Genomic DNA, 17,023 nt, shown 5'->3' with positions numbered 1-17,023 from the left:
GCTCTGAGGTTGGCCCCAACAAGCTGAGGCCTTCGCAGCTGCTGTTCAAACTAGTTGCATCGTCATCGCATCGTCGCCTACATCAGCAACGCTCGACTGGGCGGTTGTGCAGGCGAGAGTTTTGGTGGCTGCAGCATCCAGTATAGCCTCGCCGCCGCCAAGATCCGGCAAGGGAAACCTTGAAAAGGAGCGACAGCAGCGTGAAGTTAGCCATCAAAATGAAAGCGGACAGTAATAGGAGGCGGAAACCATGAAATATTGAAGGTACCTGTCGACCGGATCTGACAAGAACTCGAAGCCGCCTCCTCCGGCATCCGTCGTCGCCATTGCTCTGTTTTCCAGTTTGGTGGGGGAGGGGGGTCCAAGCAATAAGTGTTCCTATTTTTTTTCCGTCGCTGGCCGTGCCCGGGCGGTGGGGTAGGTGGAGGAGCAATGCGGCCAAGTATACGATGCGCCACGTAAGCATATGAGTCGACCAGACCACCGTATGCGTGCCGGTCCGCAAACACCGGGCAAACGATGTGTACCGGTACTCCGGTGATATTCAATTGGAACATGTAGAGACCTTTTTTTGTGTGTGTGTGGGAAGGGGGGGGGGGGGGGGGGGGGGGTGGGGGATGAGGGCTTTATTCAAACGAAAGTGCTCCTGCACTGTCAGCCATGAGAGTGCTCCGGTAGCAACCTGCCGTGACGGGATCAGTAAAGCCTAAACCGGATCAATAAACGTATATCTGCCGGCGAGCGCACCGTATACGCCTGTTCCACCGTACCTATACATGTGTGTTGGCCCTCTGACCGCATTGAATGCCCGGTTCCACTCGCCAGTGTTCGGTTGGCACACTTACTTAGCGTGAGCAGGCAAGACCGTGTGCACCATCGCCACTCTCTATCCTCTTAAAAAGAATCTCATCCTCTCCCCGCAAACCCTAAGCAACTCGCCACCGCCCCCCGCCCCCAAACCCCATCTCGTCCTCTAAGCACCCCGCCGCCTGCCGGCCGGCCATCCCCCGCCCCCAAAAAACGCTCCGCCCGCCAGATCGCCGCTGATGGCTTCTGGATCTACTTGTTCCGGCTCTGTTCCCCTTGGGAGGAGGGGGCTGGTGTCTTGCGCGCACAGCCTCGACTGCCGCGCCGACGACGCGCCTCCTCTCCCCCCCGACCTTGAAAAGGTCGTCTACGAGCTCATCGTCGGCTTCTACGACCAGGCGTTCGACCGGCTGCCCTGCGAGAGGATTCCGGGCCTCCTCGACCTCCTCGCCACCGGCGGGTGCGGCACCTGCCTCGGCCTCCTCGACCCCGTCTCCAACATCATCCTCAACACCCTCGCCCTCCTCCCCGAAGGCGCCGCCGCCGCAGCTTCCCCCGCTCCACCCGCCACAAAGAAGTCCAAAAGACTAGTGCGCAACGACTGGCACGAAATTGCAAACAGGTCCTGCCAAAGTCTCCTGGCCTTCCTCATGGTATACTTCGGATGCCTCGAAAAGGAACAGGCCGCCCGCTACCTCTACTGGGCCGACGCCAATCTCAGCCTCGCCGTCATGCTCATCCAACACGATCTCTATGTGGAGGGTGAAGAAGCAGTACTGGACCCTGAATCCGACAGGACGCAGGCTGCCCTCGAGTGGGCGGCCACCATGGCAGGTCACCCTTCGCCCGGCGTTTTGACTCAGCTCATGTCATCCCGGCTCAAAGAGGACGACTTTCACCTTCTGGAGAAGCTACTCTTTTCAGCAGCAGATGGCCCTCTCAAGGTTGATGATGTCGGAGCCATAGACCGCATATTGCGCATGATGATGAGCCCGCCCTGTGTTGCCACCATAAGCAGAAAAGGGCCAATTCTCCATGTCCGTAAGAACCTCGACGCTGTGTGGTCGACCCCCCCCTCCACTACAGAGGACACCGCCACCGCCCTCTGCTGGGACGGAAAACCCATCTCGTCGCTGCAGTGCGGACTGTCTGACAAGCTGCAACGTTGCCTGGGAAGAGCGGATGGCCTGGAACAATATTTGAAGAAGACCCCGTGCAGCGTTGACGCCTGCGATTACCTGCAGACTCTCAAGATGCGCCTCCACGGTATGATTCACAACTTCTGCATCAAGGCGCTCAAGCTGCTGCCCACACCATCGGGCTCGCCTATGTGTGGCTTCCTCATGGCCGGCCACTGCTACGGCTCCATGGACCCTGTCTCTAACATCATCGTCAACTCCATTTGGTACAACTTCCTTGGCGGTCCTCTCCCAGCGTCTGAAGGCAGCAAGATTGAGCAATACAATGACATACTTGACCCCCTATCTCTGCTCCGCACACAGGTCCACTCCCTCAAGGGCCTTATGGAGCTCGCCACATTCGCCGGCCCCCAGTTCTCAACAGAGGCTTGTGCTCTAGAGTTGCTCTGCGGTACAAAATGCGACATTGTTGACATGTTACAATCATCGCTAAAGATGATTAAAAAGAACCACTTCCATGAAGCTGCCAAGGCCGCTGGACACCCTCTACCGCTTCAGCTGGGTGAACTGCACCGGCTGCTGGTGGTGTTCCCCGAGCAGCGAAGCGTGCTGCTCTCCTTTATGACCGAGGCTCGAACTGACGGTACCGTGTTGCGCCTTGATGACATGACACTTCATATTAGGGGCATGTGGAGCAGATACTCGAAGGTTCGTGTCGGCTGCTATGAGCAAGCTCCTGATCTTTTTCCAGAGTCTCGGAGGTTGGTGTCTAGCATGAGATCACAGTATGAGGAGGGGAGGAGCTGGTTCCGTTCAAAGATTGAACAGGTGCTGAAGGATTACACGACCCAGCATTTTTGGGTAGGTATCCTTGGCAGCTATGTAGATTTGCTTTAATTGCCTTCATTTGGCCTACTCTCTTACTTGACTTGCTTGCTTGTTGTAGGAACCACAGTATAAACTTGATATTATCTGTGGCGTGGAGGAAATCAACCAAAGCTGCCCCCCCTCGGGTAAGATGTGCTACCGCGTGAACTTCACTGCTACTTCTGATTTGCAGCTTCAGAGGACGCTATTCTTCGCCGAGTTTTTGTTCTCAGGTGGGCCAAGGCCAGAGACCTGCTGCCCTCTACCCTATGAGTATGCAGGTAAGCCCCCTCTAGTTTCTCTGCGGCACGGCTGATTGGCTTTTTATTATCGTGTGTTGTAGTAGTCTCACTGAACCATGCATGGTCGGGTTTAATTTTTTGATAGGCCGTTGCTACTCTGGCGTGCTTACCGCAAGGAAAATCGTGTATCCAGATGACGCCAAATACATCCCGCACGATATCACCCATGACGGTACCTGCCACGTGGATGACATGCTAGAGATGGACTTCGTCCTCAGTTCCGAGAAAGACGTGGAGCTTGTGGAGAAACTCAACAAGATGCACACTGAAGAGTGAGTCGCGGCGGGCAAGCTTGTGTGTGATATTATCAGCTGTGAAGTTGGACCATAGTACTATGCTTCCTGCTGTGTGTTATGATGTTCTAATTAATGAGCATCCTGCATTGTAGTATTATCTAGACTGGATGACATTCTTCAGCATGCATGTTTGGTTGCCTTGAGCTACTCTTATGCACGTCTCCGTGCCTAGCTTGCTTGCTTGGCCTTGTTAAATTTGTGTGTAAACCAAGTTGCTATCGTTATGATGAACTATATATAGCTTATTCATCATTATTTGCACTGTGATCTAAGCTGTCCTGTCTAATTATTTTGACACTCTTGCTTCAATACTCGCTTTTCTTGGCTTCACTCAATAGCAGATACACATGGGCGCTGTGCTAGTCAAGGAAATGTTGAATTTTCTTCAGCAATTCCATGAAGTTTAACACATACATAAAAATACTCTTATATTATGAGACGGAGGGAGTACAATATTCGCATAAGATAGAGAAATGGTTTTTTTGAAGGAAGGCCATCATGGCTAGCTTTATTAAACTCAAATAGGAATTACATCGTCTAGGAGTTTGGAAACCAGACAAGCCCCATCAGTCCATGAACTACAAATCTTATTACAAAAACAGTAACTAGCTAACAAAGATAGAGAAATGGTTTAATAAAACGTTACAGCGTGTTTCAGCCATCTTTTACTCACAGGACTACTCGTGGCTTCAGTGGCAGCAACACACAAGCATTGTGCTACTATAAATTTTCAAATGAGAAAGGTGTGGTAACTCTTTAATTGAAATGTTCATGTTACCCTGTATGTTTTGGAAACGAGTCGAAAGAGTGCATTTTTTTCAGTATAGGATTGTATGGAAATGAATGATTCTCTTCTGAATATTGCAGTTTTTATGACAAATTGTTCAATGTTGTTAATTTGCAATAGAAGCATTTTCAAGATTGCAAGAAATAACACTCTGGAATTGCAAAAAAAACAAACAATTGTGCTCTGCAATTTTTAATCAAACTTATCATTTCTTCACTTAGATAAGCATAGATCATTTTCAAGTAAGAGAATTATAATAGTGCAAGCTCTAGATTGCTGCTTATAATTCAAAATACTCTTGTGTTGTCTTGATAAAGTAGTTTTTTACTTGCAGGATGTGGGGTTACAGTTGGAAGGGATAAACCTTGCTGGTTATCGCCAAGCATTTGAAGAACATGGTGCCAATGGAGAGTATCTGTTATATGATACAGAGAGATTGTACCACACATAGTAAAATGTTGAGCCACATTACATGTTCTTCCTTACTATATTTTACGACATATCAAATTCACAACATACACCAATTTGCCAAACAGTTTCCACCAATGACAGCAAGATAGGAGGGAAGGGAGGCGCTGGGGTCGCCATTCGTGTCACTCGAGCAATCGACATGGGGGCCTTTTCTTTCTCAAGAACGGACTTCCATGACTGACACAGGTGTCAGTATCTTTCTTGAGCAGAGACCTCCACAAATAGGCTCACATCTGTAGTAATATTTATGTAGACATACGTTGCACGTGCACACTTACTAGTCCCATAAACATGCCACTTCAACAGACCGGTACATTAAACGACTCTAGTACTCCATTTATAGTGATCAAGCTATCAAAAGTCGGATCACAGATCAACAGCAGCTGAATCATACTCCCTCCATCCCAAAATAAGTGACTCAACTTTGCACTAACTTTGATAGCTTGATGCAAAGTTGAGTCACTTATTTTGGGACGGAGGGAGTATTAGATTGCCACAAGATGAATACTCGCTTGCCAATAATATTATGAACAGATCAATATCCGATGATGAACTGATACAACAACATCGATCCATCATCGCAAGACCCTTTTCTTTACAATTAGAATAAAAGCAAAGCCGGAACCAAGGTAGCCAGTCATCATCCCCAAAAGTCAAACAGGGCCCCAAACAAGACACATCAGAAATACTACTAAGCCATTACAGCGCCTGAACCTGGAGCATCACAAGAACGATGCTACCACCATGCCAACTGCTACTTGACATTACCAGGACCAAAATATTATATAGGCCGCAACCAAAGCACTGCTGCGAGAACTTGGGCACCCAAGCAGCCGGAGGCAATGAGCCGCATAGACAGCCGGCGAGCGAGGAATGTCAAGCCCTTGTTCCTTCTAGTCCACACAAGCATCTCATTCTCCAAAAGCACCGAATTTATCCAAAAACGAACCTGTAATGAAACAGTAGCATAGCGGATCAAATCTCAATAATCTGGAAATACTCTATCTAGCGATGAACACAAGGAACATTACTGGTTTAGATAAGCACTTGCTGAAGCAATTTGCAGGAGCACAAACGCTACCAGGCTGATGGATTTGAAGCCGTTTACGTGCCAACGTGGCATCATAAACAAACTAGCTAGCCAGATAAATAAGCAGCAGGACATGCATTTCAAACACAAAACACCAGCAATTTATCCCTATATATAAGGCACTATTGTGTTGAATCACAAAAGATTAATCACTTTTATCTACTAGACCAACAAATGCAACCAGTAAATAGAAGCTCAACACTAAATAGAAATCTGGTTTAAGAAACAAGTCAAGCTCCAGATTCAGCAAACATTGAATACAAGCCAGGTTTAAGGTTGAGGTTGATTAAGTCGACCAAACCAAGCACACAAGTTAATTTGAAAGACACATCTTACAATCTATTTCAGCCCTCAAAGCCGACGCACAGCACATAGCCCAGCCGAGACAAAAACCCAATGGGCATACCAAAAATAAAGCAACATGTGGATAACATTGACTAAGAAGTGACAGCTAGTATAAACACCAAGTAAATCAGAAACCAGCATCAAGAACCATATCCTGGCCACATGATCAAGTCGTAGAATTCAGATTTCATAGACAATGTCAATCACTTAACTACTTGTTCATTTAATTTAAAGGTCAAGTTTAGGGTTGGTTTCAGTGGTGATACACAGTTCCCAAGTCAGGCAACAAGTAGGCGATGGTTTAGAGCACTAAAAAAAAAAAGGAAATGCATCTTTCGATAAGCATCAGCATTTGCATCTCATACAAGGCAACAGAGCAGAATTCATCTTAGCCAGCATTGTGTCGAATCACGAAAGAGCTTACCCAAGTTTGATCATTCAAGTCCAAATCAGCTAATAGAAGTGCAACCAGCCACAACCTTACAGCAATACCAAAATCTTTACTATTAAATGGGAGTTGGTGATGGTGGTACGTCATCATTCAACACTCAACACTTATCATCGGACATATTCAGACCGTTCCATCTACATCCAATACACAAAAATGGTAAGGTCTAAAAGTAACCACCGGCCCACAGCAATACCAATTAGCTAGGGCTGATTAGCCTTGGAAGAAAAAGCTAGATACACTGCTGTTTTAAATTAAGAAAGCTAGCTGTCTGCCCTAAAAGAATGTCATGGTGATTAGCTACGCTGCAGATTCTAAAAAAATAACTAAGCTTCTCTAAGAAAATCTAGATACACGTACCTAAAAAAATCTAGCTATACCTACACAAATGATTTTCAACATTTATAAAAATCCAGTGTGTATCTACATAAATAAAATTGAATTCACAGAATCAGAGTGAACAAAAGTTTTGGGGATGGGAATGTTTTTTAGCAACAGATGAACAATTATGTGACCAACAGTGAACAACTTTTCTCTTAGGCAATGGGAATATGTTTTAGAAGTATTTGAATAAATATAGTAACCGCTACTATCAGTTTTTCTTTTCCAAAAGATGAATAGTGTGGAAAAGATAAATTAATACCATGAACATCATTCTTGGCAGTGAGAGCAATTTTGCACAAAAATGAACATTTTTAGAGATTACTTAGAAATGAGAAAAGGATATTTTTATAACAATCCCCACTTCATAGAAAATTTTTATGAGCAGCATTGAAGAAATTTCTTTCTTAGTTTATGAATAATGAATAAAGGAAAATGTATAAGAAATAAATCCATGGCTAAAGAAATAAATCTCAGGAGGGAAAATAAACGAATTAACACATGTAAGTTCCCATGTTAAAAAAAGCCGGCCGAGTAACGCTATGATGTAAGGGATACCGCCATATTGTCAACTTTAAATTTTTAGTACCATATGAATTTTTGTCTGTATTGAGATTTTTATACCAGTGAAATTGATGTTGGTGGCTATTTCATACCACACTTCTTGAAAAGCACATGCGCCCAAACTGGGACGAGTGTGCCATAGGATCGCAACAGTCGAAGGCTGTGGGTGAAGACGACTATGTGAACTTAGACATAGATATAACCGCCAACAATCATTTTTTGCAACAGGTAAGAGTTGGAGAACAAAAGACGAACACCCTAGGTGGAAAATGAGGATGGCAAGAAATAAAAAAAAATGGAGAGGCAGAAGGTCATGTGTTGGTTGCCGACAAAGAAGTTATCGGAGAAAGAACACCAACCATTATCTTGATAGTTGAAAACTACATATATCACGTTTCACGCGCACCTTGATGAAGTACAATTGTTTGTTTTTCCATGCAGCGCACGGGTATTTAGCTAGTACTATTAAATATGAAGAACTCAAATCTCCAGGTTAAGCCACATTAAATGAATGGTTAAGGTTAAGCCACATTAAACTCAACCAAAACCAGGACAGAGCCATATAGTCAAGCACGCGATAATGCTAAACACACGGACCCTATACAGACGTTTACAGACTCCTTCCATCTATCTAAATTGACCCCCCCCCCCCCCCCCCCGATTTTCAGCTGGGGTGGGGTGCCTCCCTCCTCCTTATCCAATCACGTTTTGCCAACTGGAACTACCCCTGTAAAACCCCCGTAAAAGTCCGTCATCACTACTCTCAGGCACATGATCAATATGCAGTCAAGTTTGAGCAAAATGACCATCGACTAACTCAAAACCTACAAGGACTGGTATTTGAGCAAATCATCAATATTATGCTACCAATTGATCAGTTCAACCTAGCAATGATTCTAATAAATAAATAATTGAAACCAAAACAGTAGCCAATCTACTTGATAGAGCACCTAATCAAGCCAAGTAGAGCAAAAAAAAGTAAGGACTTACTAAACTGCAACAATTACTAGAACCAAATTAACCAAGACCAGTGTCTAGTGAACCAGATCAATCAAGACATGCCTATCAAGAGTAACCAAGGGATGTAGCATTGTTTTGCTCTGGAAATCATTCCAGCAAAACACATACAACAAAGACTACATATTCACATGTTCATCATCACCTCGGTATCAAACATCAACTCCACTGCTTACTACAGTACTTACTTAATCCTCAAAGTGGAGAAAAGCTTAAGTTTCAGTGCAGATGAATGATCTACAATGGTGCATATGTATATCAAGACTATTGTGTACCACTATAAAGTGGAAAAACAGCCAAGTACAGTGGCATATAATTCTGGTATCTCCTCATAGTCAATCAATTTATCTTCTTAGAAAATTACCTATCTTTTTAGTGGACAGCACAAACCAAATACCAATATGTATGATGCAACCAGAAAACACTTGGATCTAAAACCTTTACATCACAGATAGGTATAAACAAAATCAAACCGCATTTCTACACAAAAATACATACAAGTCGCAGTTCAAGGAAAATAGGGAGTAATCGAGAGAGAACGAGAGACCTTCAGTGGCACGCCAGTGGGGGCGCGGTGCTGTAGGAGGTACCAGTCGAAGAAGGCAGGGGCAGCATGTCGTAGTCGACGCCAGCAGCAGCAGCTCAGCGGACACGGACGTCGACAGCACCAGCAGGAGATCCGGTGGACAGCACCACCACCACAGCACCCCTGGATGTCAGCACCGCCACCGGAGGACCCACCACAACCACAACATCACCGGGACCTGAGCAAAAAATCAAGTTAAAGCACACATTGATCAACTACAAATCTACAGTAGCATTACACACTAGTATGGCTGTTGGTGAATACCTATTTGCACTTTAGCAGGACTGCTAAATATGGCTATTCTTGAGTCACAAAACAGGGGAAAACTTCTACACACGAGATGAGCAAGACATGGACCTGGCATTCATGCCGCGACGTGGTAGTGGCTCAATCAGCAGCAACCTGTCCATGGTTGACATCAGAGAAGCAGGAGCATGGTTTTCAAGTCGCGGCTCATCCGAGTCGCTCTGGGGTAGCGACTCGGAAAAAGTCGAGCCTGCAGTTGTGACTAGTCGTGACTCGCGACTCGAGTCGACACTAACAAGTTGAGTCGATATATTTTTGTGACTCATCGACTAGTCGCGCGACTCGAAAACCATGAGCAGGAGTAGGTCGACCTAGTTGTCGCCGCTAAGGCAGAGCATCTACAAATGGTCCTTCTCCCAGAAGGCAAGCGATGCCGCAGTACACAGCCGGTCAGAGATGGAGCCGTGCCAGGAAGCCTGCACCAGACCAAGATGATGAGATCGTCATAACAATTCAAGATCAAATCCCTCTCTACTACAAACAGGTCATATATTGCAATAATGCGTAGATTGATACTAGCAAAGAGCATACTTATGCATCAGCGTGCTCTATGTAAGTTTATGCCAATATGACACAGCAGGAAAAAATGCAAGTCTCACAAATGTTCTGCATGCTTCCTTCAGCCAAGCAATATTACTACTCACTATAACGCCAAGGCGCAACCAGCAAAGAAGTGCACAACATGAAAAAACAACAGATTCTGTGGGTAAAAAATCCTATGCTATCAGAAGAAAGCAGAACCAAAAAAAAAGTGATGCCACACAGTAAAGATAATGTGCATGTACGTGGCTGCAAATGCTCCAGATTTGATTTGTCAGCACAATTATCAAAATTTTACAAGAGCAATGAATTAATGTGGATTTAAATTACTATCTTAGTGGTAAACTCATTAAACAAGGTAAATAAATAAAAGAACACACAGGTTGGGATCCCCACTTACTTACATTTCCGGTAAGACAAAATACATTACTTATATTGTTCCAATCTACATCGACACCCACACTGACCAAACCTTACAGCAAGAGAGAAATCACAGTAGATTTACACAGAATTACGAAACAAACAAATCAAATTACTAAACAAAATGACACCTGTTTGATAAGCATTAGAATTATACACAAGAACTAACTAAACGAATCACAATTAGCAGAACAATCTTCATTTCTCAAATGCATCAGATCTACAAAATAACTAACTGACAATCTATATATTTCTGAAATCAAAGTTGCATAGGGATGAATCAGAACAGGAACACGACCTTGATGACGTCGGCAGTGACGGAGCTGAACAAGGTGCGGCAGGAGCTCCGGTGGGCAACGGAAGCAGCTCCGATGGACAGCACCACCACCACAGGAAAACCACCGTGACCAAACCAAAATCAGCAGCCAATCCACAGCATCATCGTCAGAGAAGAGCGGCACCAGGAACTCCGATGACAGACAACCACCGGAAGGCACCACCGCCAACGGAAAACCACCGCCTAGCAACAGCATCATGACCTGACCAAAACCACAGGACGCATTCAACGCGGATACGTTGCAAGCAGGCGTATACAAGACGGAATCGAGGTTAGACGGGAGGGAAAAGAGAGATAACTGCTACCTTTAAGGCGGAGCTTGGGGTCGTCGGAGCAGCGAGGTCGCCGAGCGGGACAGGGAGCACGGTCACCGGAAGGTGCAGGAGGGAGGCGGAGGCGAGCACCTGGTCATGGGACTGCGCCATGAGGCCCCGCGGCGGCGGCTGCTGCAGCTCGGCTAGGGTTTCGGGTCCGGGGGCGCACTGGCTCGGCGGGGAGGACAGCCAGCTTTGGGGAAGTCTGCCGGCCGTGGAGGGGAGGGGGTGGCCGGCGAGGCTGAGCTAGGGTGAGGCTGGTCGGCGGCTCGATGTGGATCGGGGTGGAGAGCGGCCGCACGGTAGAGAAAGGGGGCGATGGGGAGAGAGGGGCGGTGGGCTGCGGGAGAGAGGGTAGGGCGGCGGTGGCCGGAGGTGGGGAAGACGGGTGGCCGGCCGGCGGCGCGAGAGGGGAGCGAGGCGTTGTGGTGGAGGGGAACGAGGGAGCGTCACGAGGGACAGTGACGGTCTGTTGGGATGTGTTTGGTTCATGGGATAATTTTAATGGATGTGGGTACCCCCAACCATCCGGCTAGGCATAGCCAATTTTTCTGTTTGGTTGGTGTGGATGATGTTATCCTGTATTTTGTTTGGTTGGAAGGATAAGTCATGGTTAGGGATGGCCATTGGAGTGTTCTGAAAAATTAAGAAAACTCAACATGCACAGCTTCTGTCAAGCAATTCATAGTAGGAACATTAGGATATAGCAAACATGTGAAACAGAAATTGGACAGAAACTCTGGGAGAGGGGATCCCGTTCATGTTTTCCCTGTCGCCTTTGAGCTGATGCATTACAAAAATCAATCAAATCAGCCACGCACACAGCACTCAAAGTCTCAAACAACACTCACGGTCACGGATCCGTGTGGCAAGCACAGCGCGCAAACACAGCACGCACAACAAGTGCACCACGCACAACAAGTGCACGCACACTATGCCTGGCGCGCGCGTATCCACGCGTGCGCAGCCGACGCCTACGCTATGACAGTTGCGGTTGTACCGGCCGGAGAGAGGCGCCTCCATTTACAAGGCACTGGCTGCCGCACGCGGCAATGACTTGTCCGCTGCCATCGCCGCCGCCCCCGCCATGACTCCGATAGCTTGCAGCTCAAGCATGAGAGAGAAGAAAGGAAGGAGAGGGCGTGACAAGGAGGAAGATGAAGAAGGAGAGAGGCATGCCGCTGCTCACTCAACCTCCGCCGTCGCGAGAGATGCGCTGCCGTCGCGAGAGAGGAAAAAGGTAGCGTTGGGGCCGTTGGGCTTTTCAGGGAGGCTAGTAAGCGTGCACGTGCAACGCACGTCTTCATTAACACATAAATTGTACTCATTTATATGCAATAAGGGCATACACACATAAAAATATGGAAGTGGCCAAGTGTAAATCGACTGGAAATGGAAATATAAACCGGGCCAGTCGATTCTTTCCGGCCATCCGATGCAAAATGAACAATACCATACCTTGTTCAGCCTCGGGAGTTTCTTCTACCTCCGACAATTTCTTTCCCCAGCCGTCCCATGGACCACCGGCCGGACCGGCAACCACCACCGTCCGGCCCTTCCTGGAACCTCCTCCCACCGCCGTGCCGCCGCCGCCCCCAGCCATCCCTCTAGCCCCGGGCCTTGCCTGTTTTTTCTTCGGGAATCTTCATCATCGCCGTACTGCCGCCCCCCCCCCTGTCGTGCTGCCTCCCCCACCCCAACCCTAAGATAGATGATGAGGTAGCTTGCCAGCAAGCTTCTTCCTCCCCTCCGGTGAGCTTCTTCCTCCTCTTCGCCTGTTTCTCCCTTCAACCAAAATCGACTGACCCGAATTCAAAAGTCAGGCGACTAACATGTAGCTATTGTGTAAATATATATACCTCGTGCACATCAGAGATCATTTTTACTGTTAAAATAAATGTATAGAGGCGGAAATATCATCTATTGATAAAAAAAAACTAAATTGGACAAGACCGGATGCTAACTTGACCAAAAGGGCTAAAAAAACCAACTAAAAAAAGAGAAGGTAAAAGAAAAAGACACACCGGACGCCCCCTCAGTTCTCCTCGCCTCATCACCTACCTTCCCTTATCCTCTCCCCACTGCTCCCTATTCCATGGTGGCCACAAGCCCACAACTCTCTCTCTCTCTCCTCAAGCCGCCCCTCCTCTTCGTCCCCACCGCCGGCGCGAGGTCTCGCACTCTTCCCACTCTTCTCAGCCCCTCCTCGTCGAATCGGTCGCCGAAGTGCCCGAGGATCCGCTCAAGCTCGGTCTGGTTGCTGGGCGCCGGACGAAGGCTGACGCGGAGGCGCGGGAATTGCCTCCACCAGATCGGCGGCTGTGGCAATCATGTGTCGCAACCTCCGCGCCTGGTGCCTTCCTTTCCATCTCGCTCGTCGGCGGCTCCCACCACCCTGTGCGTGCGACTGCGCTGCGCCCTGTAATGCCCATGTGCGGCAGCTGTGCCGCGGTGGATGGTCCCTTGCAAGTGCAAGCCGGTGCCGGTAGACGATCTATTCCCCACTTCGGCTTTCATATCTGCTTATTTCTGATTTGAGATACTCCCCATTACCCACTTCTGCTAATCCCTAATTTCCATCCATTCCTGAATATACATAGGTAGCTCAGTAGTCTAGTTTAAGTATGAGTCATTTTAGAATCAGGGAGAAAAATTAGAAGTTGTTCGATTAGATGTTCTTAACTTGGTTGCAGCAACTGTTATGAGTGGGGATTCTAGTTAGTTAATATTATTGAGGCAACCATGCTGCGATAAAGTTGATTGATTGGTAGATTTGAAATCTGGGTGGCTAGGGGCGCTAGGGACCAAGACAGATGAGGTTGATTTGGCTTGATCCTGCCAAAGAAATTTACTTCTTTTTTGAAAAATGAAAGCATGTTTTTAGAAGTTCCCAAATGCGAGCTTTATAGCAAATAAAAGAGGATCAAGAGAAGCATAGTAGGATAAGTATGTATGACTCTAGGATAATACAGGTTGAAGAGTGAATAATTGATAGTGTAGGATAATGATGATGCTATGGCTGTCATATAGAGGACGGTGGTTGGCTAAAAGAGCTTATCACCTCAAAAATTCCTTTTCTTGGAATAACTTGCTTTATTAGAAGTCCATAAACATCTCTGGCATCTTCAGTACTACTTACGACAGCTACACAAGTGGTATTCATGATGTAGCACAACCTTTTAGATATATTTCTTGTTGTCCCGGAACCCCGGTTATATCAGAAGTGTGTTTGCAGGCTTACAAGAAATGGATATTGAAGACCATCTAAGAGTCAGGGAATTTGTTCGATCCTAAATTTTTGGGACTCTGAAATAAACACAAAGATGGGAATGGGGAGGCATACCTGCCTGCCATATACATCAACCCGAAGCTTTTGAGCATTGTACAGAACAAGTAATTGACAGGTTTACTTCATGATAGTCTAGGATTTGGTTTGGCCAAAATGATCAAGTACTTACTACATAATTTCTGAATTTACCAATTATTTTTTGAATGCATCAGTTAGACAACGGTGATACATCAGAGCGCCTCTTTAATAGAAACGACTTAATTTTGGAGGAGGACTACCCCGTTCCCAAATCCTAGCTCCGCCGTTGATGAAACCTGAATTTACTTTAGTAGATCTTCTCTTGTAAAATCCAAACTGTTTCCGAGCCTATATGTTTTGTTTCATATTGTTGTTTATCATGCAATACTTATCCTGCAGCCATCTGATATGCAAATTTGATAATAGAAGATGACCAAATTTGTGTACAGGAAAATGCATATTCTTGGATTGGGTTTTCTTCTCCACTCTATTGGACCAAGTTACAAATAGATCATACTTACTGGGTTTTATTCATTCAGTCATACAGATTCGAGCACTATACTGTTAAAACAATATGATGGAGGGCTCCAGTTTGATGCACTGTTAAAATTCATGTTCAAGTCATAGGAGGTAGATCTATTATGGTTTGTACAAAATTGATACATTCGTCATCACACTATTGTAAATATGCAAATTTGAGAGTGAAGAGCATTGTTATAAAGATGCAAATTTGACAGGGATTAGGGAAGCAATGAAGTATGCACATATATGTTAAATAGAATTTCCTTTAAAATCAGGAACTGATCGGCCCTATCACATTAACCCAATTGAATATCCTGTAAAATTATACCATGTTCCTTTGGTGCAGGCAGGTGCGTTGCCTGAGGAGTTCGTCGGCGTCGATGTCGGGGCCTGTGGCTGGGCGGCGATGGCCAACAGTGGCTGGGCGGCGAGGGCACAACAGTGGCTTGGCGGCACCGACGTCTGACTGTAGTGTGCATCTAAACGGCGACATGAAAGAAGACATCGAGATTAACTGGGATGGAACTGGCCACGTATTGCGCACAAGAGGATAGTCTGCACCTGCATTGGCGAGAAGCGCGTCGTAGCGGGCGTCGTCCGCTACGCATGGCGGCGATGGCGCACGGCTGGGCGGCTGCGACGTACGTCCGGGTGGGCTGATTCCCGTAAGTTTAGAAATTTGTTGTGAGGCAGACGTGTTAATTCCCATTAATTGTGGCTAATTTTCTGTAGTTGATTGGACGCGAACGCAAAGGGTGGAACTGTTTTTTTTTTTTCGGGGGAGGTGCAACTGTTTGATCGATGGCAGAGTTTCGTCCGCTCATGTAAATCGCTAAACGTACACAGGGGAGGTCTGACTTTTATGTGGACGGTTAGATGCCTGATCCTGGGGATGGTAATTTGTCTTGTTTGGCCTGTGTACGTTTAACCGGGTGGACATAGTGGAGAATATGTTTGCTTGTTTAATAGTAGTACAGATACAGATACAGAAGTACAGATGAACGAAGGAAAGACGAGGCCGCAGAAAACGTTTCGCGCCGTGAGTGCGGGATGGCCAGGTCCGCGACATTTTCGCGTCGCTGCGGAGCCGGATTTTGAACGAATATTCCAAGCATCTGGATGTCCGTATCCCTCCTAATCCCAGCTCGCCCAAGAACCAAACAGATGGCATCCATTTAAAAAACTGCTATCCCTGTCCAAGAAGGGATAGCCCAACAACCAAACACTTGGTGTTCGATGCGCTGGATGATGGGTCTTGGCCAAATTTTCGTCTCGGGCGGGCTAGTAGCATGTCAGGTGAGGTTGGAACAAGAGTTTCCATACTATAAAAAGAATGATTCTTTGATGGAATTATTATGAATGGGTGCGCCTCTCGTGGATTTCTTCGATTTTACTCCTCCGTCCCAAAATACTCAACTTTGTACTAACTTTAGTACAAAGTTAGTATAAAATTGAGTCATTTATTTTGGGACGGAGGGAGTATGAATGAAGAGAGAAATATGAGAGCACCTCTATCAAACCCCACTCTTAAAGTGAGTATAATGTCCACGGAAAACGTGTTTTGAGTATTCTGTTTTACATTTTAGTCTTGTGGAGTCTGTTCGGCTGTAGCCCGCGCTAGCCCTCAAACCGAAAAAAAACATATATATTAGACAATTTGACCGCAATTCCAACAAATGGCTACAAATTAGAACATAGTTTGCGCGGAAATTAAACATAGTTTCCATCCATGGTCCAAAAGAACCTCATGCAAAAGCCACTACCACCTCCATGACCATCATGACCATCATCATCATTGTCCACCACCCGTCGTCGCTTGGTTCCTTCTCTCCAAGATCTTCCTCCTTGCGATATCATGCCATTCTTTGATGAGGTCATCCATGTCATCGCGGTTCATCGTCATGATATTATTCTCCTATGCAAGAAGCTTGGCCAAGGCCTTGTTCTCCTCGGCAAGGGCACTTTTCTCCTCAATGGCGGCCTTGCGCAACCCCTCTTCTTGAGGAATTGCTCCTTTTCTTGCTTCTCTTGTGCCTTCTTGTTGGCCAACTCCTTCTTTGCCTCCAATGTCTTGGCCATCATCAACTCATTTGATTGCACCATGGCATCTATCTTGTCCCGCAAGTTTGATGCCTCCGCTTCTCTCTTGATCTTGTCCTTGACCTTTTTGTTTCCAT

General features: G+C 46.4%; 2 protein-coding genes and 1 long non-coding RNA gene across 6 annotated transcripts; 2 read left to right on the top strand and 1 right to left on the bottom strand.

Annotated features, from left to right (window-relative positions):
• The first annotated feature begins 824 nt into the window (after nucleotides 1-824).
• LOC125519842 lies at nucleotides 825-4,723 on the top strand. 2 transcript variants are annotated; one of them, XM_048684618.1, is made up of 4 exons: nucleotides 825-2,807; nucleotides 2,893-3,094; nucleotides 3,201-3,387; nucleotides 4,087-4,186. In XM_048684618.1, the coding sequence occupies exons 1-4, from the start codon at nucleotides 1,047-1,049 to the stop codon at nucleotides 4,169-4,171; spliced, it is 2,235 nt and encodes a 744-aa protein (XP_048540575.1). In that variant the 5' UTR covers nucleotides 825-1,046; the 3' UTR covers nucleotides 4,172-4,186. The 2 variants fall into 2 exon arrangements, with proteins under 2 accessions (XP_048540575.1, XP_048540576.1); XM_048684619.1 differs by lacking the exon at nucleotides 4,087-4,186 and adding an exon at nucleotides 4,533-4,723 and having other exon boundaries at nucleotides 826-2,807.
• A 447-nt stretch (nucleotides 4,724-5,170) lies between these two features.
• On the bottom strand, nucleotides 5,171-11,489 carry LOC125521099. Of its 3 annotated transcripts, none has more exons than XR_007289016.1 (5): nucleotides 11,009-11,489; nucleotides 10,665-10,905; nucleotides 9,365-9,822; nucleotides 9,062-9,278; nucleotides 5,171-5,618 (listed from the first exon to the last, which is right to left on the bottom strand). XR_007289016.1 is itself a non-coding variant. In XM_048686149.1 (4 exons), the coding sequence occupies exons 1-3, from the start codon at nucleotides 11,126-11,128 to the stop codon at nucleotides 9,157-9,159; spliced, it is 483 nt and encodes a 160-aa protein (XP_048542106.1). In that variant the 5' UTR covers nucleotides 11,129-11,489; the 3' UTR covers nucleotides 5,171-5,618; nucleotides 9,062-9,156. The 3 variants fall into 3 exon arrangements, 1 of the variants encoding a protein (XP_048542106.1); XR_007289017.1 differs by having other exon boundaries at nucleotides 9,458-9,822; XM_048686149.1 differs by lacking the exon at nucleotides 9,365-9,822.
• Nucleotides 11,490-12,900: 1,411 nt separating this feature from the next.
• LOC125518596 lies at nucleotides 12,901-15,828 on the top strand. The gene is made up of 2 exons (XR_007288040.1): nucleotides 12,901-13,502; nucleotides 14,253-15,828. It is a non-coding gene; the product is annotated as an uncharacterized LOC125518596 (long non-coding RNA).
• Nucleotides 15,829-17,023: the final 1,195 nt, after the last annotated feature.

The sequence above is a fragment of the Triticum urartu genome, chromosome 7, assembly GCF_003073215.2.
Source record: "Triticum urartu cultivar G1812 chromosome 7, Tu2.1, whole genome shotgun sequence".
NCBI lineage: Eukaryota > Viridiplantae > Streptophyta > Magnoliopsida > Poales > Poaceae > Triticum > Triticum urartu.
The sequence above is the reverse complement of the archived record's forward strand: the minus strand, read 5'-3'. Positions and strand labels throughout refer to the sequence as shown.

Coding starts and splice junctions, on each gene's coding strand:
- LOC125519842 (XM_048684618.1), top strand. CDS start 1,047: ATGGCTTCTGGATCTACTTGTTCCGGCTCTGTTCCCCTTGGGAGGAGG. Junction 2,808..2,892: donor ACACGACCCAGCATTTTTGG/GTAGGTATCCTT, acceptor TGCTTGTTGTAG/GAACCACAGTATAAACTTGA. Junction 3,388..4,086: donor AACAAGATGCACACTGAAGA/GTGAGTCGCGGC, acceptor TTTTACTCACAG/GACTACTCGTGGCTTCAGTG.
- LOC125521099 (XM_048686149.1), bottom strand. CDS start 11,128: ATGGCGCAGTCCCATGACCAGGTGCTCGCCTCCGCCTCCCTCCTGCAC. Junction 10,906..11,008: donor CCCCAAGCTCCGCCTTAAAG/GTAGCAGTTATC, acceptor GGTTTTGGTCAG/GTCATGATGCTGTTGCTAGG. Junction 9,279..10,664: donor TCACTGCCGACGTCATCAAG/GTCGTGTTCCTG, acceptor TTTTTTGCTCAG/GTCCCGGTGATGTTGTGGTT.